This window comes from Suncus etruscus, chromosome 4 (assembly GCF_024139225.1).
Source record: "Suncus etruscus isolate mSunEtr1 chromosome 4, mSunEtr1.pri.cur, whole genome shotgun sequence".
Taxonomy (NCBI): domain Eukaryota; kingdom Metazoa; phylum Chordata; class Mammalia; order Eulipotyphla; family Soricidae; genus Suncus; species Suncus etruscus.
The window spans coordinates 22,234,919-22,262,308 of NC_064851.1; the positions used below are offsets into that span (position 1 = coordinate 22,234,919).

General features: G+C 43.1%; 1 protein-coding gene across 1 annotated transcript in view; it reads right to left on the reverse strand.

Moving 5' to 3' along the window:
- The window catches only part of FHAD1 (forkhead associated phosphopeptide binding domain 1), an 86,397-nt gene that overhangs the window by 52,058 nt on the left and 6,949 nt on the right, over positions 1–27,390 (reverse strand). Inside the window, exons 2-7 of the mRNA XM_049772535.1 lie at positions 20,686–20,892; positions 6,774–7,041; positions 5,020–5,080; positions 4,348–4,432; positions 3,271–3,355; positions 725–834 (exon numbers count right to left, since the gene is read on the reverse strand). Of these exons, the coding sequence (XP_049628492.1) occupies positions 725–834; positions 3,271–3,355; positions 4,348–4,432; positions 5,020–5,080; positions 6,774–7,041; positions 20,686–20,892 (816 nt within the window). The remainder of the gene's footprint in view (positions 1–724; positions 835–3,270; positions 3,356–4,347; positions 4,433–5,019; positions 5,081–6,773; positions 7,042–20,685; positions 20,893–27,390) is intronic.

The window sequence follows — 27,390 nt, forward strand, 5'->3', positions numbered from 1 at the left end:
GATGATAGCACAGTGGTAGGGTGTTTGCCTTGCACAAGGCCAGCTGGGGCTGGTTCAGGTTCGATCCCTGGCATCCCATATGGTCCCCTGAAACTGCCAGGAGCTATTTTTGAGCACAGAGCCAGGAGTAATGCCTGAGCACAGCTGGGTTTGAAAGGAGGAGGAGAAAGAGGTAGAGGAAGAGAAAGAGGAAGAGGAAGAAGAAAGAAGAGGAAAAGAAGAAAACAAACCTTGATCCATAGAGAACAGAGGAAGAAGAAAAGAAGACAAAGATGAAGATGAAGAAGAAAAGAAGATGAAGATGAAGAAGATAAAGAAGACAAAGAAGATGAAGAAGAAAGAAGAAAAGAAGAACTTGAAGAAGAAGAAGAAAGAAGAAGAAAAAAGGAGGAAGACGAAGGAGGAGGAAGGAGGAGGAGAAAAAAGAAGAGAAAGAAGAAGGAGGAGAAGAAGGAGAAGGAGGAGGAGGTGGAGGAGGAGGAAAGAGGAGGAGGAGAAGAAGAAGAGAGAAAGAAAAAGAAAAGAAGCACTATAAGCGGAAGAAGTAGAAGAGAAGCAGAAGAAGAAGAAGAAGAAGAAGAAGAAGAAGAAGAAGAAGAAGAAGAAGAAGAAGAAGAAGAAGAAGAAGAAGAAGAAGAAGAAGACAAACCTTGATCCACAGAGAACAAGGAGGGGTAGTGGCAAGCTACCTTGTTGTGGTCATTGTCTTCCCTGAGCCCCTCACCTTATCCTGATGGCCCAGGTCCTGGTCCACGTAAATTTCTGTGGTGTGGGAGGCTCCAGGACTTCCCTCAGCCAATGATTGTTCCGACAGGCCTATGGCATTTGCCCACACTAATACACAATGTAAACAGAGAAAACAAATGAGGCTGTCAGTGTCCTGAAGATTTTGACACGTATTTTCATATTAACCCTCACATTTTATCCCCTTCTGAGATTTGTCTCATGCTGTGAAAGTTATGAAAGCAATACAGAGGTACTGAAAAGGGGAAAAACCAGTTTCCCGCTCTTCTCTGGCATCAACTACTGACTGTTTCTAGGCTTTTTTTTTTTGCTGCCACATGGGCTAATGGCTTTGAGTCAGTCATTTATTTTTTTAATTAAATGTCCATGGACAGATATAAAAACTGTCCACAATATAAAAACTTCTGCTCAAAGTCTTAATTTCCACATGTGTGACTTTGGATTCTAGTAGTCTCTGCTATAAAGAGCTGCTTGAAAATTAAGTGAAATAATGATAGAGAGTAGGGGTTGGTAAATTTGTCTCTCTCTGTCTATTTTATAAATAAAGTTTTATTGGAATGGTACAATTATTTATTTTACATATCTGATTATTGCTGTTTTCTAGCTACAAAGGCAGAGTTGAGAGTTGTGACAGAGAATATATGACCTGTAGAGACTAAAATATTTGCTACCTGGCTTTTTATAGATAAAGGCCTCTGCTATTGCACCTTAGCATTAAATGTAGATTTTTTTTTAAACTGCAATTAAAAAAAGATTTATATTATATTTTTTTCTCCAGCTTATATTTTCACCTGACAATAAGGTTAATCAAGCTTTGGTAGAGGTACTGCATGACATTCTTTTAAATGGCACCATGAACTCAACTATATATGTGCCAAAACCATTCCAACTTGGATCCACTTGATTGACATTTAAGTTTCCTCCTGTTACAAAGATTATTTTTCTTCCTTCCTTCCTTCCTTCCTTCCTTCCTTCCTTCCTTCCTTCCTTCCTTCCTTCCTTCCTTCCTTCCTTCCTTCCTTCCTTCCTTCCTTCCTTCCTTCTTTCCTTCCTTCCTTCCTTCCTTTTTCTTTCTTTCTTTCTCGCTCTCTCTCTTTCTCTCTCTTTCTCTCTCTCTTTCTCTCTTTCTTTCTTTCTTTCTTTCTTTCTTTCTTTCTTTCTTTCTTTCTTTCTTTCTTTCTTTCTTTCTTTCTTCTTCTTTCTTTCTTTCTTTCTTTCTTTCTTTCTTTCTTTCTTTCTTTCTTTCTTTCTTTCTTTCTCTCTCTCTCTCTTTCTTTCTTTCTTTCTTTCTTTCTTTCTCTCTCTCTCACTCTCTCTCTTTCTTTCTCTCTTTCTCTCTCTCTTTCTTTCTCTCTTTCTCTTTCTCTCTCTCTCTCTTTCTTTCTCTCTTTCTTTCTTTCTTTCTTTCTTTCTTTCTTTCTTTCTTTCTTTCTTTCTTTCTTTCTTTCTTTCTTTCTCTCTCATCTCTTTCTTTCTCTCTCTTTTCTTTCTTTCTTTCTTTCTTTCTTTCTTTCTTTCTCTCTCTTTCTTTCTTTCTTTCTTTCTTTCTTTCTTTCTTTCTTTCTTTCTTTCTTTCTTTCTTTCTTTCTTTCTTTCTTTCTTTCTTTCTTTCTTTCTTTCTTTCTTTCTTTCTTTCTTTTTTGGGCCACACCAGGTGATGCTCGGGGGTTATTCCTGGCTATACGCTCAGAAATCACTCCTGGCTTGGGGGACCATATGGATTTCAGGGGATAGAACCACTGTCCATCCTAGGCTAGTGCACGCAAGGCAGACGCCTTATCGACTGTGCCACTGCTCCGGCCCCTACAAAGATTATTTCTATGAATTACAGCAGTTCGAGCATATTTAGAGTTGTCCCATCCTTGATCACATCAAACATACTACAATTCACTCATCTCAACACTCAGTACATTTATTTTTGATATAAAACCATTTGAGAGACATTTCTATAATTCAGCTTTGGGAATTAGTTGACTTGGTGTGTCTCTATATTTTTGTTGCTATGGGAGATGGTTGAAGCTCAGAGACTTAGGACCACTCCTGCTAGTGCTTAGTTGGCCATATCAGGGCAGATCTAATGGTGCTTAAGTGGCACATCAGTGACTCTCAAGGCCTTGAACATGGGGCTTTCTAGGCATGTACTCTCCCATTTGAGTCATACTGAATGGCATATTTTAAATTTCCAGCTGACTCTGATTTCTAGGCAACTGTCACACATTCTATTATGAAGTGAGAAATGGAACCAACCATCTCAAAAGTAATGAAACATTACTGTTAACATTAATAAGTATCGAATTTGAGCCATTTAGACTTGTAAGCATTTCTTCAACCATAAATTGATTTTAATATTACATTTGGAAAAAAAAACCCTGCATTCTGAAGCAAATAACTTCCCTTTAGATCGCAAATGTGTCTGCAAACACTGAACACCATTACTGCTCCTGCACAGAGCCAAGATAGCCTGTGACCCAGGTGTGGGTGTGGGAGCAGGTAAGCCTTGTGCATTGAATGACTAGCCAACCTGACCTTCCATCCACATGTTCCAGAACAGACTGAGAATACAGGACAGTTCTGTTCCTGCTTCTCCATAGTCTGGGGTTCCTACATGTCCCTATAGACAGTAAAACCGACTCATCCAATAAGACTCTTCTCCAGAGAGAACAAGCAAAGGTTGGATTGGTTAATGCCCAGGCAACTTTATCTGTGAGAGCAAATCAGAATCACACCCTTCCCTGGCCTATACTGCAGCACTTCCCAGTGCTTCTGTGCTTTGGATTCGGTTTCCTCACTCTCATCTGCCTACCTACCTACCTCTCACATGCCTGCCTGCCTGCCTACCTACCTACCTACCTACCTACCTACCTACCTACCTACCTACCTACCTACCACCCAACTTCAGCATTTCCCTTGCCCCAAAATGCTGTTCCTCGTCCTCTGCCCCATGCACATAAAAGACACTGTCCCTCCATGAGGGATACTATCCTGATCCCCCCCATCCACCTAGTCAGGTCCCCCTACCAGGATTACAGGGTGCTGGGAGTACCTCCTGTCTTCTGGAGTTAGGTTACCACTTTAGAGATAGTTTTTCTGTCATTTATTTTTATTTTTTATTTTTGAGGAGTTGTGGGTTTATCTGGGAAGTGCTCAAGGTTGACTCCTGGCTCTGTACTCAGGGTTCACTCCTGATGGTTTTCAGGAGACCATCTGTGATATTATCAGGGATCCAACTGGGCCAACTATGTATAAGGTCAATGCTTAACTCCTGTACTATCTCTCTAGCCCCTGTAATCATTTTCTTAATGTCCATATCACTGATAAAACAGTAAGATCTATGAGGTAAGGGACCAGTTCTCAATTTTTGTGCCCCTCAGAATGAATTTGCTGATTCTAATTGACAAAATATTTCTGCCCAAGCAGAAAGGCCAGGCCCCCCTGGAAATCTTGATTCTGTTGTATCCTGATTAGTGGAGAAAAGGGCAGTAAAAATTACTTGAGAGTAGATGCTCAGGGGTTGACCCACACACTTAAATATTAATATTAAGGGATGCACTTAAATACTCCACTTCTAAGTGGAGTATGTGTGTGAAGGTGGGTGACTATCACCCTCCTAAGCATGAGGCTGGACCTATTGCTGGCACTGGGGAGACTCTGGTACATGAGGTACACATGGCTAACGAAGGCCAAATGTCTAGTAAAGGCAGAGGCAGGGGCTGATGCCTTACAAGGAGGACTCTAGGAACTAAGAAGAATCTAGAAAGTGGCTACCCTGGAGCATGAGTGATAGTACAGCAGGTACTAGCCTTGTATGCAGTCAACAATGTTCAATCCCAGCACCACTTATAGTCTCCTGAGTCTTGCCAGGAAGTTCGCTAAGCTCAGAGACATGAGCAAGCCGTGAACACCACTGCAGGTGGCCCCAACCCTTCACCCTAACAAAGAAAATGGCTTCTTCCATAAGCTCAACAGTGGAGTAAGGTTTTGTGGGGGGTTGTGTACTATGGGTTGCCCCCTCCTGTGGGTCGCCACCTGAGAAAACAGTTCAGGGAACCTCGTTAGCTCAGTCCTGACAGGGCCAGAATTTTTATTGCCAAAGTGGGAAATTCCCTCAAACTGGGACTGGCAGTCTCCCAGAGCACAGCTGAGAGAAGGAAGGTAGAAGGGAAAGTCCCACTTTGTTTCCTGGCCCTGGGAGAGGTGTACAGGCAGGAAGGACTTAGGGAGCAGCTGAGCCAGGGGCTCAACTTAGGCCCAAAGAACCATGGTGGCAACTCTCACATGAAATTGTCCTCCTGCCTCATCCATCGACTGGAAGGTAGTTGCCAAGTAGAGTGACTTGCTGTGAGAACCAGACACAGAAGCAGATGTTAATTCAGTATGGAACAGATCTGCTAGTCCCTGAATCACTTCATCAGTGACATAGGGTCAGTTGGGAGGAGTCTCCCAAAGAAAGATTGGAAGGACAAGACAGTAGAACTCAGGGTGTGGGCAGAGGCCCTTTATAACATTTCCAAGGGGCCGGAGCAGTAGCACTGTTGTTAGGGCGATTGCCTTGCATGTACTAACCTAGGACGGACCACGGTTCGATCTCCAGTATCCCATATGGTCCCCCAAACCAGGGGCAATTTCTGAGCACATATTCAGGAATAACCCCTGAGCATCACCAGGTGTGACCCAAAAACCAAAACCAAAGCCAAAAAAAAATAATAAAAACATTTTCAGCAGCAGCTCTGTGCCAGGTATCTAGCCATCTGGCCTTTCAACTTATTGGCTGGTGACCTCCCCACTAGGGTGCCCCTTAACTATGACTTTAGTATTCAGAGTAGATCTCTACACAGCATGAACTATAAAAACAAGCAGAATATCACTGCAGATAACAATTTTTGTTTTTAAAACTTGTATTATTTAAGGTTGGGGAGATAGCTCAAAGGGCTAGTGAGCAGGCTTTGCATGTAGGAAACATGTAAGTCAGATCTCTGTTACCACATAGTTCCCTGGGCACTGCCAGTGGCAACCCCTGAGTACCCCTAGAAGTGGTCCAATCCCCACCCCTAACTATCCAATGAGAAGAGTCTCATCATTACCATCTCCATTTAATTTATTTTTTTAGAGTCTCCTAAGAAAAGAGACCTTGAGGTCAGGAGGCTCAGGATCTGCTCCTGGTGATACTACAGCCAACTGATCATGGGTTCAATGCACTCCTTCAAGGATAGGGTGAAACTTGGGCACTGTGGTGCTGAGAATTACCCAGGCCTTCTGATGGTGTTCGAAGGTTTCCAGGGATGAATTCAGTACCATCTCCATTTTACAATAAGGGTCATGAGGCACAGAGATGTCAAGTCACTTAACAAACATCACACTGGTAAAGTCAAGTCTTTTGTTATTTTTATGTTTTGGCAGTCATGCCTGGTGGTGCTCAGGTGTTACTCCTGACTCTGCACTCAGAAATTATTTCTGATGGTGCTTGGGGGAGCATAAGAGATGCTGCAAGGCCTTACTGACTGTACTATCTCTCCAGTATGACAGTCAAGTCTTGTTTGATTCAACATCATTTTGAACTAAATGTGCTGAAAAGATGCTCATGATCTAGTGATGAATTTTAAAAAACAGTTTATAGCTAAGAGATAGTACAGGGGTTAAGGCACTTGTCTTGCACATGCTTGACCCTGGTTCAATGCCAAGCATCACGTATGGTCCCCTAAGTCCTGCCAAGAATGATCCCTGATTGCACAGCATGGAGGTAGCCAAGAGTACTTCTGGGTGTGGCCCCAAAACCAAGAGAAAAAAATTGGGTTACTGATGTTATACTCAAATGATTCCATTATTGATAACAACATGTCAATTAAGAAAATAGTTTTTTTTAAACCCACCTACATTTCCTGTTGTTTCCTGCCCTGTCCTACCCTGTGAGTTCTTGTCCCTGAAATATGGCATAGGGGAAGGATCTATTTTCAAAATAAGCCAAGAAAATAAGCAAAATCCTAGAAACATCCATAAGGCTTGATGCCCTTCCTGGTCTGACTCCCCAGTACCTTGCTTGATGAGAGGGGGCTTTGGATTGCTCTCCATCACAACAGACAATATCTTCCCGCTGGTATTCAGAGGGTGCTGGTGGGGGGCAGGCGGGATTATGGTGGGTCTAGAGGACCCCTGGGACCAACTCCTCTGCATGTGTGGTTGCCGGATGCCTTGGAAGAAGGGGAACTGTGGTGGCGACCGTGATGGGTTCTGCTGTTGTGGGACCCAAGGTGGCTGTGACCCTGGCCAAGGAGATGGGCTCTTCATCCATGGAAAAGTGACCTATGGGGACAGATGAGAGGGTCAGAGGTTGGCACAGGCTTTGGGCCAGTTACTTGCTGGCTGTCTGCTTTGCTTTTCATACTCACACAGGCACAGAAATGGAGAGAAGTTAGGGATATCTATGGAAACTTTTCCCCCCTAGGTCTCAGCTTGAATCGCCTCCCCAGGAAAGCACACCCAGATGCTCCCCAGGATAGGGAGCATGAGAAAGACCATGAAAGTGCTAATCCTGAGACTCCAGTTGGCTCTCTGTGACCAGCTCTTCCCACTTGCTGCCAATATTACCATTGGGGCTACCTCAGCCCCGAGCTGGCATTCCATCTGGCTCATGGACCTTTGTTTCTCCACACCACCACCCCAGATTCTTAATGGCTGTTTCATAGCTACCTGTGAAGGGAATGTATGTCCTCTGGCCCCGTAGAATGTGCTTGAGCCACTCTCCAAGGCGACCACATCAAATTCCACTTCAGCCTGAGAAACAATTGCTGAGGCTTTAGTCTTTGTTTCTCCCTGAACTTAGTAGTTAAATGGTGACATCTTTGGGTAAGCTCACTTACTGCTTTTACCTTACCATTCTAGACCTCACAGCAGTCCTCCCTCAGTCCTCTACCACCTTGAAACAGTGAAGGGTTCACCACAAGTGCAACCCAGCTCCTTCTTGTCCCTCCCTTTCCCATCTCTGCCTATCTATTCTCCTCCTCCTCCTCCTTCCTCTTTCTGTTTCTGTCTCATCCTCTTCTGTCCACTATCTTGGCAGACAAAGACTCACACTTTTTAAGTCAGAGACTAAATTCAATGGTTTGCTGCGGATGGAGGGGAATGCTATCTTCTGCTCACCTATGAATTCAAAGACACTTAAGAAACAGGATGGATTTGCCAAGTGAAAGCATGGGAACTCCTGTGTCATCAGCTAGATTATATTTAAGAGGAAACTTCTCTAATTCAGGGACATTGACCTATCCTTTAGTTAGAAACTTATCCCAAAAGGCCCGAATCCAGGTCCACCCAGAAGAGTCTTCCCTGAATCAATGAGAACAGTGAGGAAAGAAACCAAGAATCAAATTCCATGGGATCAGAGAGATATTACAGCAGTGAATGCTTTTGCCTTGCACGAGGCTGACCGGGTTCGATTCTCAGCATTCCATATAGTCCCATGAGCACTGCCAGCAGTAAATTCCTGAATGCAGAGCCAGGAATAACCCCTGAGCACACTGAGTGTGCCCCACAACAACTCCAGCTGCCTAAGGATGCGACCTGGGGTCCACATTCACAGCGATCTTGTAAGCGTTATCACAATAGTTAAAGATTTATTGAACAAATGTGCTGATTGGGGAAGTGGCACATTCTCAGTAGTTTATGCCCACCAGCTGGAAATTTCCAGGTGAGGTGGAAGAGCTCCATCTTTGGTTTAGATGTGCCACAGTGCCAACCAACTAGAGAGGGTCGCTTAAAGGGGTGAAGCCATCCCAGGCTCAAGTGTTCCATGCCAGGATAGGCTAGAAGCCAGCCAGGCTAGAACCACTCCCCCTCAATCTCTCAACTGGTTGTTATGGGCAGGACTTAGAATCAACCAGTCATATTCGATATCCATAGTGATTGGTTCAGCCTTGAGGCAGGGTGAACCAATCAGAGCTATGGAGACCCAGGAACTTTGGCTGGATACTGGATTCTAGGGTAACCTGGAGACCAGAGAATGTTACCAGCATGGAGGAGTTTTACTGGATTCCACTGTCTGTCACTAGAAACTCGACGTAGACTATAGGAATCTTATACAAGTAGAATCATAACTTTTGTCTTTTTGTTATAGGCTTAGCATAATTACTTAGCATATTGCCCTTGTTATTACTCCACATTCAAATCCAAACTAAAACAAGACAAAACAAACAAAAATATCCATCCGAATTGTAGTAAATATCGGGTTTTCTTCCTTTAAAAATTTTATTTTATAAAATATATTTTTGGGGACCGTAATCAGTTGTGTTCAGAGTTTACTCTGGCTTTGAGCTCAGAACATATCTGGACCAAATTTGGTCATGAGCAAGGAAAGAGTCTTAGCCTCTGTACTATCTTGGGCTCATCATTATAATTTTTTACTTTGATTTGGGGACCACACTCAGCAGTGATGAGGGGCTACTCCAAGCTCCATGATTAGAGGTCACCTGCAGTGGTATTTAGTGGACCATACAGTGTTGGGGATCAGATTTGGGTCTCATGCATGCAAACTATTTTGATAGTCCTTTGAGCTATTTCCTTGGCAGAGAATTCCCTTTCATCTTTTTCCCTTTCTTTTTAAACAAAATAAAAGTATGGAGGCCAGAGTGATAACACAGTGTGGGTAGGGCATTTGCCTTGCATATGGCCAACCTGGGTTTGATCTCTGGCATCCCACATGGTCCCCCAAGCCTGCCAGTAGTGATTTCTAAATTTCTAAGCACAAAGCCGGGAGTAAATCCTGAAGCACTGCTTGGTGTGGCCCAAAAAAGTGTGTCAGTGTCCAAAAAGAAAGACAGAGAAATGAGAGAGAGAGAGAGAGAGAGAGAGAGAGAGAAAGAGAGAGAGAGAGAGAGAGAGAAAGAGAGAGAGAGAGAGAGAGAGAGAGAGAGAGAGCCCACCAGGGATATGTAGGGTAGTGTTAGGCAGTCCTGGTGGTGCTGAAGGCTGAACTTGAGGCCCTGTGCATGCTAGGCATGTGCTCCAGCCCTTTGAACTGTCTCTGGCCTTGGAATGCTCTTTCTTTTAAAGGCTGAAGAACATCCCACTGGAGATAGGTGCCACATTTGTTTATTCATTCATCTTTGATGAATGCTTGACTCTTGTGAAGGATAGTCACATGGAGAATGGCTGCCCAAAGAAGGCAGCTGGTTTTAAGTTCTGGCTCAAGCTGAATCCCTAAACTGCTGGTGGCCTTGGGATGTGAGACTGGTCAGAGTTGGGTCATTTGTGGCATAGAGCAACTCTTGAAAAGGAAGGTACCGACCATGTGTATATGCAGCAAAAATTCTAATCTGATCTTCTAGTCCGAAAAGAAAAAAAAATAAAGAATTTTTAATTGTTTTTATTCCTGACACTTGTTGAGAGTTAAAGGTTTATCAAGGTCAAAATTGCTTTTCTCTAGACAGCTTTTCACTATCAATAGCCAAATTAGATTTTCCTCAGAAATAGATTGGTGACTACAAGGGGACAGATGGGACAGGTGGAGGGGGAGAAATAAACTTAAAGGCAGAAAAACTCACAGTAAAAGCTAGGGCTGCAGAAGTTCTGGATTTGATGCTGGCATCTTAGAGCCTTCATCAGGGAGCAGTCCCCGAGCACCACAGGTTGTGGCTCAAAAAACTCAAAGAAATGAAAGCTATTGCTGGGCTGTACTCCCAGAAGACTGTGAAGCGTGTGGTCAAAGCCAAGCATTAAGTCTTTCAAAATTTTAGTTTAAAACACATGCTAATACCATCTTTTATTTTTCTCTGTTCTCTGACCATATGGTATGTAATGTGGTTGTTCTTTTGGTTTTGTTTTAAGGCAACATATGCTCTTTTTCTGATGTCTTCCATGATATCTTTTTAAGAGCATGTTGTCAGCCACCTGGATTAACTTTGGCCACACCCACACTGAATTCACATCAGCTTGAACAAACCCCAGTCAATAATTTACTACAAAGATTGTGATCTATATCTCATCTACTTGTTATCTGTTCAATTTCTTTTTTTTTTTTTTTTTAAGTTTTTGGGTCACACCTGGCAGCTCAGGGGTTACTCCTGGCTCTATGCTCAGAAATCACTCCTGGCAGGCTCGGGGGAACCATATGGGATGCCGGGATTTGAACCACCATCCTTCTGCATGCAAGGCAAACGCTTTACCACCATGCTATCTCTCCGGCCCCTTATCTGTTTAATTTCTGTGTTAAACCTTGAAATAGGCATAATACATATTTTAAATATATATAAGGAGCCATAATCATTTTGTAGTAGGCAGGGAACTTTCTTTTTACACAACTAAACTGAGTTCTATCCCTGGCACCCCAGATGGTCCCCCAGCACTAGGAATAATCCCTGAACACAGAAGTTAACCCTGAGTACTGCCAGGTTTGAGCCCCCTGAAACAAAAAAATCAGTCGTTTGCACATAAGACACCTTCAAGCTACCTGGAAGTCCTAGAGACTGTGTAGTAGGTGGGGGAGTGGACTTGGACCTTAATGAGTTTCTCACATGCTTGTCGTGAGTCCTGCCATTTCTTAGTGACTATTAATGCTGCTGCAGCTATGGAGGGAAGGATGCAGGCTCCAGAGCCTGTGGTGTGTGCTTAATCTTTGCAGTTATGTTCACTTGCCAGAGTAATATGAGTGGAGGTGGCAAAGGTAATTTGCCCCCATTTTGTGGATTAAGAGAGTAAGAAACAGAAGCTCAGAGAGGTTAAGCAACTTGCCAGTCTCATAGCCAGGAAATAGTGATGCTATTGCATATGAACACTTGTGCTCTCAGAGTTTCTAGGTTATCTGGAGTCAATTTTTTTTGTGTGTGGTTTTTGGGTCACACCCAGCAGTGCTCAGGGGTTTTTCCTGGCTCCGTGTTCAGAAATCGCTCCTGGCAGGCACGGGGGACCATATGGGACGGCGGGATTCGAACCGATGACCTTCTGCATGAAAGGTAAACGCCTTACCTCCATGCTATCTCTCCAGCCCCCTGGAGTCAAATTTTATACTTGCTTTGTATTTGGGGGGGAACATGCCCAGTAGTGCTCAGGAGTCATGCCCACTGGTGCTTGGGAGATAATCTATGTTGCTGGGGATTGAACTAAGATTGGCCACATATAAGACAAGCACCTTAACCACTGTATTGTCTGACAAACCCATATATCTTTCTGCTTTCTATGCTTGTGAAAGTATCTTAGAGGATAGATTATGAGGGGGAAATGAATATAATAAATAGATTAAGGGGAAAACACAAGTACATGGGTATATGAAATAGGATTTTTCTGGGAATGCTGGTGACTTCTCAAGGAAAGACTACTAATATAGCTATGTTCTTCTTGAAAGTAGCTCAGAGGATTCCACCTCTGTCCTGGGGATCCTGTGGTATGTTCATTGTATATTCACTGTTGGAACAGAGGAGTTCTGGGCCAGCTGGTCCCAGTTCATGAAATAAAACAATTGTTAAGTTTTCCATGAACTGGTTAGTAAACAAATCTATTGATAAAAATTAAGGTGATATAAACATATAATTAAATTATATCAGAAACAACAATAATGTAAGAAATATAACTTATCCTTCTTTTTTTATTTTTTTCTTTAAGCACCATGATTACATACATGATTGTAGTTGGGTTTCAATCATACAAAGAACACCCCCCTTCACCAGTGCAACATTCCTCCCATCAATGCTCCTAATCTCCCTCTTCCCCCACTCCCTGCCTGTATTCGAGACAGGCATTGTACTTCTCTCACTCATTGACATTGTCACCAGAGTTGCCAGTGTAGTTATTTCTCTAACTGCACTCTACTCTTTGTGATGAGCTTCATATCATGAACCAGACCTTCCAGCTCTCATCTCTATTGTCTCTGGGCATGATTGCAATAATGTCTTTTGTTTTTCTTAAAACTGATAGTAACTTATCCTTCCTAATTATTTATTAAATTTCATTACTGTCTATGCTCTGAGGTTATTTGAACCCCACTGTCCCAGTATATAGAAAATGCTACTTCATGAGGTGCTAGTATGCCTCCTTCCAAGCCTGTGACTTTCCAGAGCCTGGCCACGGGGAGCACTTGTGTCATAGAAATCCAAGTTAGAGCTTGAATTTCCAAGATTTTTTGTTTATGGGGTACACTTAAAGTGATGATACTAGGAACTAATTACAGTCCAGAATGTATAGAAGTATGTCACGCCTGAAGCCTTTCCCTTAGTATTAGTGCAGACTTCTGGGGACACAGTTCTAGTCCTGGAGGACAAAATCTACCAGAAAGCCATTATATGTCAGTAGAGCAGGTCAGTAATGAGCAGGGGGAGAGTATAGCATATAGCTTTCTTCCTTCATTTTTATCTTGCTTATCAATTGAACAAAGACTTTTGCCAATGTTCGGGTGGGAGTTCCTGCCTTTGTAAAGTACAGCCACAAGCTGTGTATGTAGGCAAGAAGTAGGCAAAAGTCACTAAAAATGCTCAGGAGCAGTTGGCCGAGTAGAAGACATAAAAGAGGGGAATGCTTTTTATTGTTATATGTAAAGAGTGTGGTGCACATTCTTTATACCACCAACCCCTGCTTCACCTTTGTTCAAGGGCTGTGGATTAAACATTTACCAGAAACCCACTTTGGTATGCCTAGCACCCAACAGAGTATGCTAATTCAGTGTTTGGGAAACTGAACTGAACAACTGAACAAGAGTGTCAGCCAAAGGACCTGTGACTGATTCTGGGGCTCTGGGCAGAGGGAGCACAGGGTAAGCCTGTCATAGCTCGTAATAGTGGGTACCTAAAGAAGAGTTCCCAAATAAAAAGGTGGAGATATGTCAAGGTGACAACACCCAACAAGCAAAAGTTCTCAGTAACTAGGGTTGAGATAATCCTGGTAATTAGGGTTGGAATAATTTGAGCTAAAAATTGAATAAGGTAGTTCTATATTATAATCCAGCCCACATGATCCAAATGAACAATTGTATAATAAATCGGGGGGAGAAGGAACAATTGTCCCTACACAGGGAACATCTATAGCTACTTCCTCCTCCAGGAAGGAGCTTAATCCCCACTGATGGCTCCCTCCCACTTCTTTCAGTGGCACAATCACAGTGACTTGCCTTCAAAGAAGAATGCATTGAAAGACAAAAATATTCACTTCTTAGTGGATAAGCCTAGTACACTCAGCTTAATAGGATGAGGGGTTAAGTACCTTGGGCTGTCAGAAGGATACTGGATTTCCCCTGAGATGATGGGACTTGAAAAGATATTTGGAGGCCAGAGATATAGCACAGCAGTAGGGCGCTTGCCTTGCACACAGCCAAACCAGGACAAATGGTGGCTCGAATCCTGGCATCCCATATGGTCTCCCATGCCTGCCAGGAGTAATTTCTGAGTGTAGAGCCAGGAGTAACCCCTGAGCCCCACCGGATGTGACCCAAAAACAAAAACAAACAAACAAAAAAAGAAATAAGGCAAGGGTTGGGAAGGAGGGAGGGGGGGCCCTGGTAGTGGGAATGTTGCACTGGTAAGGAGAGTGTTCTGTTCTCTTTATAAGTGAAACAAAACTACAATCATGCTTGTAATCATGGTGCTTAAATAAGATTTTTTTTTTTTTTTTTGGTTTTTGGGCCACACCCGGTAACGCTCAGGGGTTACTCCTGGCTATGCGCTCAGAAGTCGCTCCTGGCTTGGGGGACCATATGGGACGCCGGGGGATCGAACCGCGGTCCGTCTCCTAGGCTAGCGCAGGTAAGGCAGGCACCTTACCTCCAGCGCCACCGCCCGGCCCCCTTAAATAAGATTTTATATAAAAAAGGAAAATAAAAAGAAAAGATACTTCATCTTTGTGGCATAATTTCTGAAAATCTACAGGTTCAGTTTATTGGTTTGTTTTTAGTAAATCAAGGTAGTTTTTATTAAAACTTGTTTAGAAAGAAGAGAAGGGAAATAGAGAGGGGGGAATGTATATTCAAGAAAGATCACAGGCTTCTCCAGAGTGGAAATGAGCAAAGAAACATAGAGATGAACAAGTGAGATAAGTGTCCAAGGGAGAACACAGGCTTGAGAGCAAGCCCTACAGCTTCAGTTTTATTAGAGGAAAGCATCAGATAATTTAGGCAAAAGACAACATCCTGAATCCCTGGGAAGAACAATTCAAGACTGATGGAATGGTGAATAAAACAAGGGAAGTTGGAGAAATTGGCTGAGATCTGAGGAGATTAAGAGAGAACAATGACCAAAGGCAAAGTGGGACCCTGGGGTCTGAGTGGATTCCAAAATTCTACCAATAGCCATGGGTCAGTGCTGACATATTAGTGTTAAGGCTGGACTATGGGGATGAGAAAACATAGAGGTGTAGAGGAATTCTCTACCAGATTTATAAATTTCTAAAAATATTTGCCAGGAAAAAAAATGCATGTGCAACGTGGAATAAGTTTACCTAGAGGAGAATGCTTTGGAGCTACTACTGGTCAGCTGACTCAATTGTAGCCTGTAGCTACACAGACTAGTGGATCCTGCCTGGGAAAAGTGGGAAAGGGACCAGGAAAAGGCCAACTGTTAGAGCCAAAGGCCAGCAGAGGGGGCTCATTGGCAAAAGGGGTAAACATATTCTGGGGTAATACCATGAATAAAAAAGGAAAGGGTAAGTCTTGTGCAGAATATTTTACTGTGAGATATCAGGGTTATATAATTGCAAACACTGATCACCAATTTATATGTTATTTTTAGGTTCTGCAGCTGAAAGAAGTAGTTCTCTTTGAGTTAATCAGAAAAATTGTTCATTTGTACTTTTATTTTGGCCTTTGGCAGTAATTAGGGCTTATTCCTGGCTCTGTGCTCAGGGATCACGTCTGGTGGGAGTTTGGGGGACCATGTGTGTTTCCGGGAATCAAAGCAGGATCAGCTACCTATCTACCTACCTACCTACCTACCTACCTACCTACCTACCTACCTACCTACCTATCATCTATTTATCATCTATCTCTATCAGCTATCTACCTACCTACCTACCTACCTACCTACCTACCTACCTACCTACCTACCTACCTACCTACCTACCTATCTATCTACCTACCTACCTACCTACCTACCTACCTACCTACCTACCTACCTACCTACCTACCTACCTACCTACCTACCTACCTATCTATCTATCTATCTATCTATCTATCTATCTATCTATCTATCTATCTATCTATCTATCTATCTATCTTCTCTTCCCCCCCCCCCCACTGTTCATTTGGATTTTGACCAGCTAAGTTAAAGGCAATCTGGCCCATCTAACATTCTCCTCCTTTTTGGGGGCATTGGGGGCACATCCAGTTGTGCTAGGGGCTTAGTCCTGCTCTGTGCTAGAGGTCACTGTTGGTGGGGATCAAGGTGATGGTGTGGTGACAGGGATTCAACCAGGATTGGTCACATGCAGGGCAAATACTAAGGTACTGTATTCTTTCCCCAATTTTCCCATTTTAAAAGAAATATTCTGTTTTATGATTTTTTTCTTTCCTTTCAGGCTCTAAGTCATTCTTGGTCAATTTATAAAATAGAAACCAAGTCTACCAAAAAAGCACCTAATTTTTTTGTTTGTTTGTTTTGACTTTTAACCCCAAATAACCCTTCTCTGAGGATAAATTCCATCTTTTCAAGTTGAGAGATTGAATGAATAAATGAGTGAATGACAGTCCACTAAGTAAAGAAAATGGAAGCTGTGATGTGGTTCCAACTTAGTAGCAAATAACATGATCTGTCTAAAGAACAGGAAGATCCCAGGTTGGAGGCCAGCATTCCTGGGTACTTCGACTTCTGCCCTCCAGCTTCCCCCAGATATTCAGTTTGATTTATGAAGTTATAGTGACCAAATAAACATCATGGGCCCTTTTGTATGGATACTTGCTGATGACTCCAATTTTCAGGCTTCTGTGCCTTGATCTCTATTTTCTTGGCCTTGGAAAATATTAAAAGTCTGGTCTCAGGAATATTCATGTCTCCCTTGAAGTTGTATAAAGCCTCTAGCATGGAAGAAATCCTGGGATGTCAGGTTGGAGATGAGAAAGCTCCAATAGCCAGAAGTGTACTCTGAAGAACACTATGCCCTCCAATCATTCCTTCAGTCACCATACACCAACTTGGGGATAAACAGGCACAATGTAAAAGCTCCCCTGTTCCTGCTGATGGCTACTCATCTACTTTCCACTAGGAGAAGAAAGAGAAGTGTTCTCATTGGAGACTGAGCCTTTCCCATCAGGAGTCATTCCCCCCCCCCTCTAACCTGAACCTTTAAGTCCTATTGAAGAGGTTCAGTTTAGGTAGTAAGAAGCCTTCCAGCACCAACAATGACCCTGCACATGAGAGCCTGGACAACTCCAGGGGGTGCTATCACTTAGTAGATCTTTCTTCAGTGAGAGAAAGATAATTCTGATTTACAACACCAGGTCTCGCCAAGGCATGTCTAGAGGAACTGTCATCCTCTTTGGTTATCTTGGTTTATATTTCTATCTTATATACCAGTCTGGGTAATTTATTTGTCAAATGTATCTATCTACCTGCCAACTGGGGAAAGATTTTAGAGGGTCAGAAAGGTTTATTTTCCAAAGGATCTCCTGGGAGGAGGGCCTTGTGGCTGCTATTGGGCTTTGTTTGCTGAATTTAAACACTGAGAAAGTCTATCTGTCTATAAGAGGTGTCAGAGACTATATATACACTGCCCACTTAATGTCACAGTGGCTGTATGTGGCAGGGACTGTTATGCCCCGTTTTACAGTAATGGAACTAGAGTTTTCAGAGGTAAAAAGCAAATGCAGCAATCAAGATGGACATAATTTTTTTAGAAAAGCTGGCCTTGAACCAGAGATAGCATGGAGGTGGGGCATTTGCTTTGACTGCAGAAAGATGGTGGTTCAAATCCCGGCATCCTATATAGTCCCCTGAGCTGCCAGGAGCGATTTCTGAGTGTACAGCCAGGAGTAACCCCTGAGCACAGCCGGGTGTGACCCAAAAACCAAAAAAAAAAAAAAAAAAAGAAAAAGAAAAAAAAAACTGGCATCAAAAGGTTTGAGAAGAGAGACACTCGTCCATAGTTCCTTTAATAAAAACTTAAAGGGGGGGGGGGCAGAGAGACAGCACAGAAGTAGGGTGTTTGCCTTGCAAGTGGCCAACCTAGGACTGACAGTGGTTTGAATCCCGGCATCCCATATGGTCCCCTGTGCCTGCCAGGAGTGATTTCTGAGCACAGAGCCAGGAGTAACCCCTGAGCGCTGCCAGGTGTGGCCCAAAAACCAAAAATAAAGAAAGAAAAGAAAAGAAAAAAATAGCCCAGAAACAGAGACCATAGTTCAGGGGTTAAGGCACTTACCTTACATGTAACTAATATCAGTTTGACCCATGGCACTTCATAGGGTTCCTTAAACACCACCAGGAGTGATGAGCCCCACAGCAGGATTAAGCTCTGAGCCCAGAACAGGACGAAGCCCTGAGCACTGCTGGGAGTGGTGACCTCTACCCTCTATCTAATAAAACAGTAGTATTCTCTGCCTATACCAGTCCCCTCCATTTTTATTAAACAAAGTCCATTTATAATGGATATTTAAGATCCACTTAAATTTTGTAGCCTTGGAATATCTCAACAAATATATTTACATAAAAAAAGAGAAAACTGTAGATAAGGTGTGCTTCCTTTTAACAGTTGGCTACAAATGAACTTTTCTGGGGAGGAAAACTAGATACCTATAATTTTACTGAACATCTCCCCACCCCAAATTCTTCTTGTCAGACATGCTGGGGGAAACATTGATTCAAACTTTATAGACTTAGGTTTTCAGGCTTAAAGTTTAAAAAAAATTTATTTTGGTTCTTAACAAGAAATATGTCCATGCTATATATATTTATTTATTCTAAACAGGGATTCACTATGGCTGGGGATGTCCTGGATCTACTGAGAACTTGTGAGAATGCATGTTGTCAGGTCCTTCCCTGAAAGCATATGCAGTCTTGCCAGACTTAGCATAAATAAATCAATGAAGCCAAATAGAAGTCACAAATAAAGCAGAGAGTACCAATTACACATATATTTTAGGCAACTAAAAATTATATATATATATATGTTTTTTTGGTTTATGGGCCACACCCAGCAGTACTCAGGGGTTACTCCTGGCTGTCTGCTCAGAAATAGCTCCTGGCAGGCACGGGGGACCATATGGGACACCGGGATTCGAACCAACCACCTTTGGTCCTGGATCGGCTGCTTGCAAGGCAAACGCCACTGTGCTATCCCTTAGCTCTCTTCGTCCCTTCTCTCCTCTCTTCCCCTCTTTTCTCTTCCCTCCTCACCTTTTTCTCCTCTCCCCTCCTCTCCTCCTCTCTCCCCTCCTCTCCTCCTCTCTCCTCTCCTCTCCCCTTCCTTCTCTTCCCCTCTGTTCTCCTCCCCTCCACTTCCTTCTCTTCCCCTCCCTTCCTTTCTTTTCTCCCCTCCTCTCCCTCCCTTCCCATCCTGTAGCCTCCTCTACCCTTCTCTTCTCCTCCCTCAAAAGAGAAAGAAAGAGAAAAAAAAAAAAGAAAAAAAAATTTTTTAGCAGAAGCAATCCCAAGCAATATCAGGGACTCATTTTCTTCTAAAAACAGATTTGTTACCTGCAATTAAAATTTACCAGAGTGTTCTGTATTTAATTTGGCGATCCAAATTGTGGATGATGGGGACTTGGGTGACTCCAGAAACCTGTACTGTTGGCCCAGGATCAATGTGTAGCATGCTTTGAACCCCTCTTGAGAATCCCAGAGGTCAGCCCCTTCTGCAGCCAACTCTCCTCCCTTCTGCTCCCAGCAAACCCCAGAACCTTAAAGGAGCAAACATGATTTAAGTTGATCTATGGGGCACAAGGCAGTGGAAGGGAGAGGCCAAGAAAAATGGCCTAGACCTTCAAAGCTTTGTGTTATGGATATAGTATGGGATGCCAGACAGTGTGAGGAAGGCTTAGAGACCTCTGAAATTTGTCTGGATCCTCTGATTTTTGCTTATTTCCGGAAAGGATTTCAAGCTTTGGAGCTTCAGTCTATGAAGACTTCCTGGAGATAGGGAAGAAAACCAGCACTATGTCTGGTGGGATAGTGCATCACAGAATGTACTGGAGACTTATGAGGAACAACACAGGGCTAGTAGTTTGCAGCCATTATCATGTCCTTCAGCACCAGATCCCTTTGCAAGATCACTGATATCATGGGCCCCTGTTTGTAGATTAGGAGACAGTTTCTGAGAGGCCAGTGGGTTGCCTAAGAGTGCTTGGAGAGGACAAAAGGCTGAGCTGGGGTTCTGGCCAAGTCTGTGTCCCTTACCACACCCCTCTCCTACCTCTTCTATTGTGAACATGACATGGCCTGGAGGGACAACTGTCCTGCTTACATACTCTGAACTGTATGTAGGTCATAATCCTAGGAGAATTTCTGACCTGGGCTTAATACCAGCTGCCAAGTACTGAGCTTCTCTATTCAGGGGAGAGAGGGAGCAGAGCTGAGTTCATGTTCCTCAAGTCTCTCAATCCACCCTGGAGAAGCCAGAATCTTAGCCATAACAGGAATGCTAGGTGAAATACCAAGTTAGCACACTGCAGAGCACTGATCTGCCTCAAAAGGAAATTTCCATCTCTGAATTTTCAAAGGCTCTCACCAGCTTTCTACCTCCCCCTCTTTATACTGAATATTACCAGGAAAAATCTAAGTCTCTGGGGGACACCTTTTGCATGTAATTTCAAAAATGCCCAGCAGGGGGCAGGAGGACTTGCTTCGACTCAGGAATCACAGGAAAGGGCCTGAACCTGTCTCAGATCCATTCCTTCAGGGGACACAGTTTGTCACATAGCAGGAAATTAGAGAGACTGCAGGGCAAGTCCAGGCCTTTGGTCCTACCTGACCCTAGGGCTTGCAAAGGCGATACAACACACAGCATTTCTGCCATCCCAGTCCCTGAGCAGCCGCAGTGTGAACTCACCAAGGATGGGTTTTCAACAACCAGCTCGTAAGTGAGCCCAGTAGATCCAAACCTCAGGATGTCTCCTGGCAACAGTTTCACAGCTACGTTCTGAATGTGGCATTCGTTGACGAAGGTGCCATTGACAGAATTGAAGTCCTGGAGGACAAAGCTGCTCTCTGCTTCATTAAATTCGATGAGTGCATGGTGGTTGTCAATGTCAGCTGACTGAAATCAAAGAGGATAGTTATGGGCATGAGAGAATAATAACCTGGGAACCCTATGATATTATGAGGCCATACCTTTTACTATAGGGCCCCTAAAATTTACTGAAGTCCATAACACTATGGGATACCTAACCTTTAAGACAGGGTCCCTAACATTTACTATACTGTACTAAGGTTATCTGAGGGAAAAAGGGGATGTGTAAGAGACAAAAATAGAAGTGTAAAAGGAAAGGCAGTGAAGAAGGATGAAAAGATAGTACAGTGGGTAACGAGCTGGCCTTGCACTCAGCCCACACCAGTTGGATCCCCAGCAAAGTTGGTTCATCATTTAAAAAATCAACAAATGCAATCCATCACATCCATAGGCTAGAAAAGACAACTCGTCTGAACAGATCAACAGATAATGAAAGAACACATGGCATATCCCACAACATTCATGATTTAAAATATATATACATATATATAGCTAAACTAATAATAGAGAAACATGGCCTCAACTGGATATATAAAATCTACCAAAATATCCTGTAGTTACTTCTTCATTAAGAAGTAAGAAACCAGGAACTTTCCCATTGAGATCAGGAGCATAGATGTCCTATTCATCTCTCCTCAATATATACTGGTTATTCTTTGTAAATGCAGAAAGGAAGGAAGTAACAGACACACAGATTGGCAAGAACAAATAAGACTGTCTTTGTTCACAGATTACATAATTGTAGAAAATCTCAAAGACTAGACAAAACCTCTAAAATTAAAAAGCAATTTCAGAAAAGCAGCAGGCTATAGCACTAATATACAAATAAATACACAAAATCAATTGGGCTATAGATTTAGTACAGCAGGTAAGGTACTTGCCTTGCTTATGCCTTACCAGGGTTCAATCCCTGGCACTTCATATGATACCCTGAACATAGCCAGACATGGTCCTGAGCACAGAGCCAAGAGTAAGCCTTGAGCATAGCAGGTGTTCCCCTCAGACATAAATTGTTAATAAAAGTTCGCTCCTTCTACTATTTACCAAGAATGTAAAACAGGAATTAAAAACACAATAACATGGGCTGGGTTGATAGCACAGTGTAGGTAGGGCATTTGCCTTGCAAGCTGCCGACCAGGATAGACCCAGGTTTGATCCCAAACATCTCATATGGTCCCTTGAGGAGCAATTTCCAAGTGCAGAGCCAGGAGTAATCCATGAGTGCCCCGGTGTTGGGACCTGAATTCTGAGTAAGGAGGGACACCATTTTGTAAAAGCCACATGGCAGGCTTCTTTAGGTTCTGAGCAGGGAGAAACAGCATTTTGTAAGGACCACATGGTGTGAGCCTATTTCCATAGACCCCGCCTCAGTCCACCTGGCTGTACCAGGTAGCCTATCAGGGAAAGACACGGGAGTAGTAGGAAGATACCCCTAGACAAGAGCCAATTGTTTTAAGGATCATTTAAGGTACATGAAAAAAAATGCTCCACATCATTAATCATCAGGGAGATGCAAATCAAAACAACTATGAGGTACCATCTCACGCCACAGAGACTGGCGCACATCACAAAGAATAGCAATAAGCAGTGCTGGCAGGGATGTGGAGAGACAGGAACTCTTATTCACTGCTGGTGGGGATGCTTTTATAGAAAGTGATATGGAGATTCCTCCAAAAACTGGAAATTGAGCTCCCATACAATCCAGCTATACCACTCCTAGGGATATACCCTAGGAACATAAAAATACAAAAAATCCCTTCCTCACACCTATATTTGTTGCAGCGCTATTTACAATAGCCAGACTCTGGAAACAGCCAAGATGCCCTTCAACAGATGAATGGCTAAAGAAGCTGTGGTACATATACACAATGGGATATTATGCAGCCATCAGGAAAGATGAAGTTATGAAATTTTCCTATACATGGATATACATGGAATCTATTATGCTGAGTGAAATAAGTCAGAGGGAGAGAGAAAAACGCAGAATAGTCTCAGTCATCTATGGGTTTGAGGAAAAATAAAAGACATTTTTGCAGTTATTCCCAGAGACAAAAAAGAAGAGAGCTGGAAGATACAGCTGACTACATGAAGCTCACCACAGAGTGATGAGTGTTGTTAGAGAAATAACTACAATGAGGGGCCGGGGAGGTGGCGCTAGAGGTAAGGTGTCTGCCTTGCAAGCGCTAGCGTAGGACGGACAGCAGTTTGATCCCCCGGCGTCCCATATGGTTCCCCCAAGCCAGGGGTGATTTCTGAGCACATAGCCAGGAATAACCCCTGAGCATCAAACGGGTGTGGCCCAAAAACAAACAAACAAAAAGAAATAACTACAATGAGAACTATCATAACAATGTGAATGATCAAGGGAAGTAGAAGCCTGTCTAGAATACAGGTGTGGGTGTGGTGGGGAGGGGGGAGATTTGGGACACTTGTGGTGGGAATGTTGCACTGGTGAAGGGGGGTGTTCTTTACATGACTGAAATCATACAACTACAATCATGTTTATAATCATGGTGTTTAAATAAAGATAATTATATATAAAAAAAAGGATCATCAGAAAACTGGAACCTTTCTACATCTCTTCCCTATATAATCCTCATTATGACCTTGGGCGGGGCTCATCTCCTTCAGGGGATGACCCCTGGCTGGCCGGGCTGGGGAGTCTTGTTGGCAGATGGATTAAAGTGCTAAAAACTTTATTCCAGTTGTGTGGTCCTCGTTCTTCTACTCTGGAACTCTACACCGGGTGTGGCACCCCCAAACCAAAAAATACTCCCCAAAACAAAAACACAATGATTTATATTAGCACCAAATTAATTGCTAACATTTCCTCTCTACCTATTGCAAGCAGGGACTGGGCTACTGCATCCCCCACGCCCCCATTCTCAGTCCTCTATGTTCTCCCCAGTTCACCCCCAGGTCCTCCAGACTCCTCGTCTTGCTCATTGAAGGGTTGCCCCTCCTAGCCGCCATGCTCTACAGATCCTCCTAAAAAGCCCTCACTGGGGTCCTCGCATGCTGCCAAGGCCGCAGTCCAGGCACCATATAGTTAAGTATTTCACTGTGGCGGAGGTAATACTGGATTACCTGGTGGGACTAATATAATCCCACTTGGCCCAAAGCTGTTGTTTAAAGTAAAATATAAAGTCTAAAGTCCACATGTTGGGTGAGGCCTCCCTTGGCATGGTGCCTGTAGCCCCTTGGCAGGTTGGGTCTGAAGACGGCAGGATAACAGCAGAGAAATAATCACAAGCAGTCAGTTAAAGTTTCATCAGAGTCAGCTGCTTTATTCCATGACCCTATACACCATGTGTTTTTCCTCACATGGCTTTACTGCTAAATTTTCTGCTGTCCAGTCTTCATGTGTCTATCTCCTCTCTCCAGGTGAGATTAACAGAAAGCTTAGGGCTTTGTCACAAAACCAAGAATTTTTTCTTTTGGCTAGAGTTAGGGAGATGACTAAGAAGGGGAGTTAGCTTTGTAGCCCTGTTTGCTGACTTTTAGGATGAAGGGGCCACCCAGAGAGTTACAGACTATGTGGCTTGGGGGCCACAACAGATTGACTTAGGAATCACTTATGGCAGGGCTCAGGATGCTCAGAAGTGAATCCAGTATAGCTGCATTCAAGGCAAATGAATTATACCCTGGACTATCTATCTCTCCTGTCCTCAAGTCAAACTCTTTTAGATTTAGGATACATAAACTTTTGATTTGTATTTTATAGATCTATATACTCAGGGTAGTGGAACCATTTTGTGGGGGAAAGGAAGAGGTCACAGGTGAAGGAAGCTGAAGCATTTCTGGCTCAGGCACCTCACAATGCTTCTCCCATCCAAATACCAAAGATAGTTCATGGCTGCTCCCATCTTAATCAGGTTAAAGGTGAAATGCTTAGTCTGTCTCACCTGTTATACCGTGTCAACCCTGAAGATAGAGTTATCAGATGCCATGTGAACCTCTGCACATACTATGCCAACACATAGTAGCAATTCAGGGGCCAGAGATATAGGACAGCAGGTAGGGCATTTGCCTTACATACAGCCAACCCTCAGCATCCCATATGGTCCCCTGGACCATATGCCAGGATCTCTGCCAGGAATGATTCCTGAGTACAGAGCCAGGAGTATTCCTAAGAATTGCTGGGTATGAACCAAAACCAAAAAAGACTGTAATGTTATAACTAGCACACTAACAATAAACAACAACCAAAGTAGTCATGTATAGTGTTTTATTCTTATATTTCAGATGATATTATATTCATAGGCAATTATGTTCTATAACTTTAAAATAATCATTTTTTTTGGTTTTTGGGTCACACCCGGAAGCACTCAGGGGTTCCTCCTGGCTCTAGACTCAGAAATTACTCCTGGCAGGCTCAGGGGACCATATGGGATGCTGGGATTCAAACCACCGTCTTCTGCATGCAAAACAAATGCCCTACCTCTACGCTATCTCTCCAGCCCCATTATAACAATATATTTATTAAGTTAAAGCCCCCAAATTTACCTTAAGGAGTAGAAATTACTATCATTGTGATTATTTTCATTTAAAGATGTGGATCTGGGATTTTTGCAATTTTAAGGCACTTGCCCAAGTTACACAGCAATGGGGGGAGGTGAGGCTAAGTTTCAGACTCCAGGGCCATCTGACTCAAAGCATGCAGAGAAAGAAAAAATCATTTGGAGGGCATATTTAGATTTGGGGAAACTTCTAAAACTCTAAAAGTTTGAAATTCCTTGTGAGCAAACATATAGTAAGATAGTGACTAAGATGGGAAATTCCACTGTTGAATCTCAAAGGTTTCCAGCAAAACAGGACATGAAATTTCTTGTGCACCTGTCACAAAATAGGGGATTTGAATATGGAGGACATGTTGACCCAGTGCCTTCCATGGAAGCAGAGGTGTGCTGGAACTGGAGAGGTCTCAAAAGAATCCTATTGGGACCTGGGTAGCAGCACCTCAGGGTAGACAAAGATTAAGTTGCCTCTTTACTTTTTGTTTTTGTTAATTTGGGGAGGGGCACAGCTGGCTGTGCTCAGAATTATTCCTGGTTCTGCACTCAGGGATAATTCTTGGTAGGGCTTGGCAGACCATCTGGAGTGCTGGGATGGAAATTGGGTTGGTTGCATGTAAAGCAAGTGCCCTACCTGCTGTAACTCAAGATTAGCTCTAAAATGAGAAAGGCTGAGACTTTCTAACAATGTAAATGGAAACGGGAGATTCTGAGCACAGATCCTAATTGCTAGTTTTCACAAGGCATCAGGGTGGACATTTCAGAATCTTACATCTTCCCAGCATCACAAGGTCCCCTGAGTACTAGTGACTGTAGCTATCGCTCTGGAGGACTCTAGCACAATCTGGGCGATTCTGCTGGTAATCCCTAGCATTCAAGGACCTATGGAGCAGTGTATTCTTGGACCTTTTCCTTGAAGAAGAAACAACAGAAGAAAAAAAGAAATAAAGGAAGAGGCCCAAAAGTCTTTTGTGTACTGCTTGGGAACTCCCTTAACACTCGCCCTCAAAAAAAAAAAAAAAAAAAAAAAGATTAAAAATCATATGGTGACATGAAGGAGCCTTACTAGCTTCTTTTTAATTTTATATTTTATTTTTGGCCACACCCAACTCAGGGGCTGCTCAGGGGTTTCTCCCAGTTTTGCACTAAGAAATCACTCTTGGCAGGCTTCAGGGACCATATGGATGTAGGGGATCAAACCCAGGTTGGCAAGAGCCATGCCCACAGTTCTATTGCTCTATCCTACCTTATTTTCTTCTTACTTCTCTTTCTACTCTCCTCCCAACACAATGGCTTTTTCAGATTCTCAGGCTTACTTCAGGACCTTGGCACATACAATTCCCATACCTTCATGTCTTGTCCTTCATAGCCCTTTCCTTTATAGTCTCAATGTTGGCATGGAAATACATACCTTCATTGATCCTTTGCCTTTTTTGGGAGGAGCACACCTGGTGATGAACAGGGAGGGGTTACTCCTGGCTATGGGCTTAGAAATTGCTCCTGGCTTGGACCATTAGGGACCCCGGGTATCAAACCCATGTCCATACTGGGCAGCCACCTGCAAGGCAAACACCCTAACACTGTGCTATCACTCAGACTCCATGATACTTTGCCTTTTATCTCTCTTTCTTATATCTTCCTGGTTGCAGGGACCATGTTTGATTCTACAATCATGTATTCCCCAGTCATGACTCTGTGCTAGGGTTCCAGGCAAATATTAGGGGGGTGAATGGTTAGAAAAGCCAAAGCTGACTATAACTGACTTCCTGTTGGAAGTCAGTTTGGAACTTCCTGTTCCAAATTTTAGTGAACCAAAATATAGGCTATTGGGGAGAAGTCCAGAAAGTGTCATCCTGCAAGTTTCAGTCCTGACTTTTTCCTGAGCAGAAAGATTTCAGGTCACCTTTTATTTTGCTTTATCAAATAAAAAAACAAAAACAACAAAATCCAAGAAGCAAGTAATTATCTTCCATTATCAGAAGAAGCAAGGAATATCAAGATCTAAAATAAA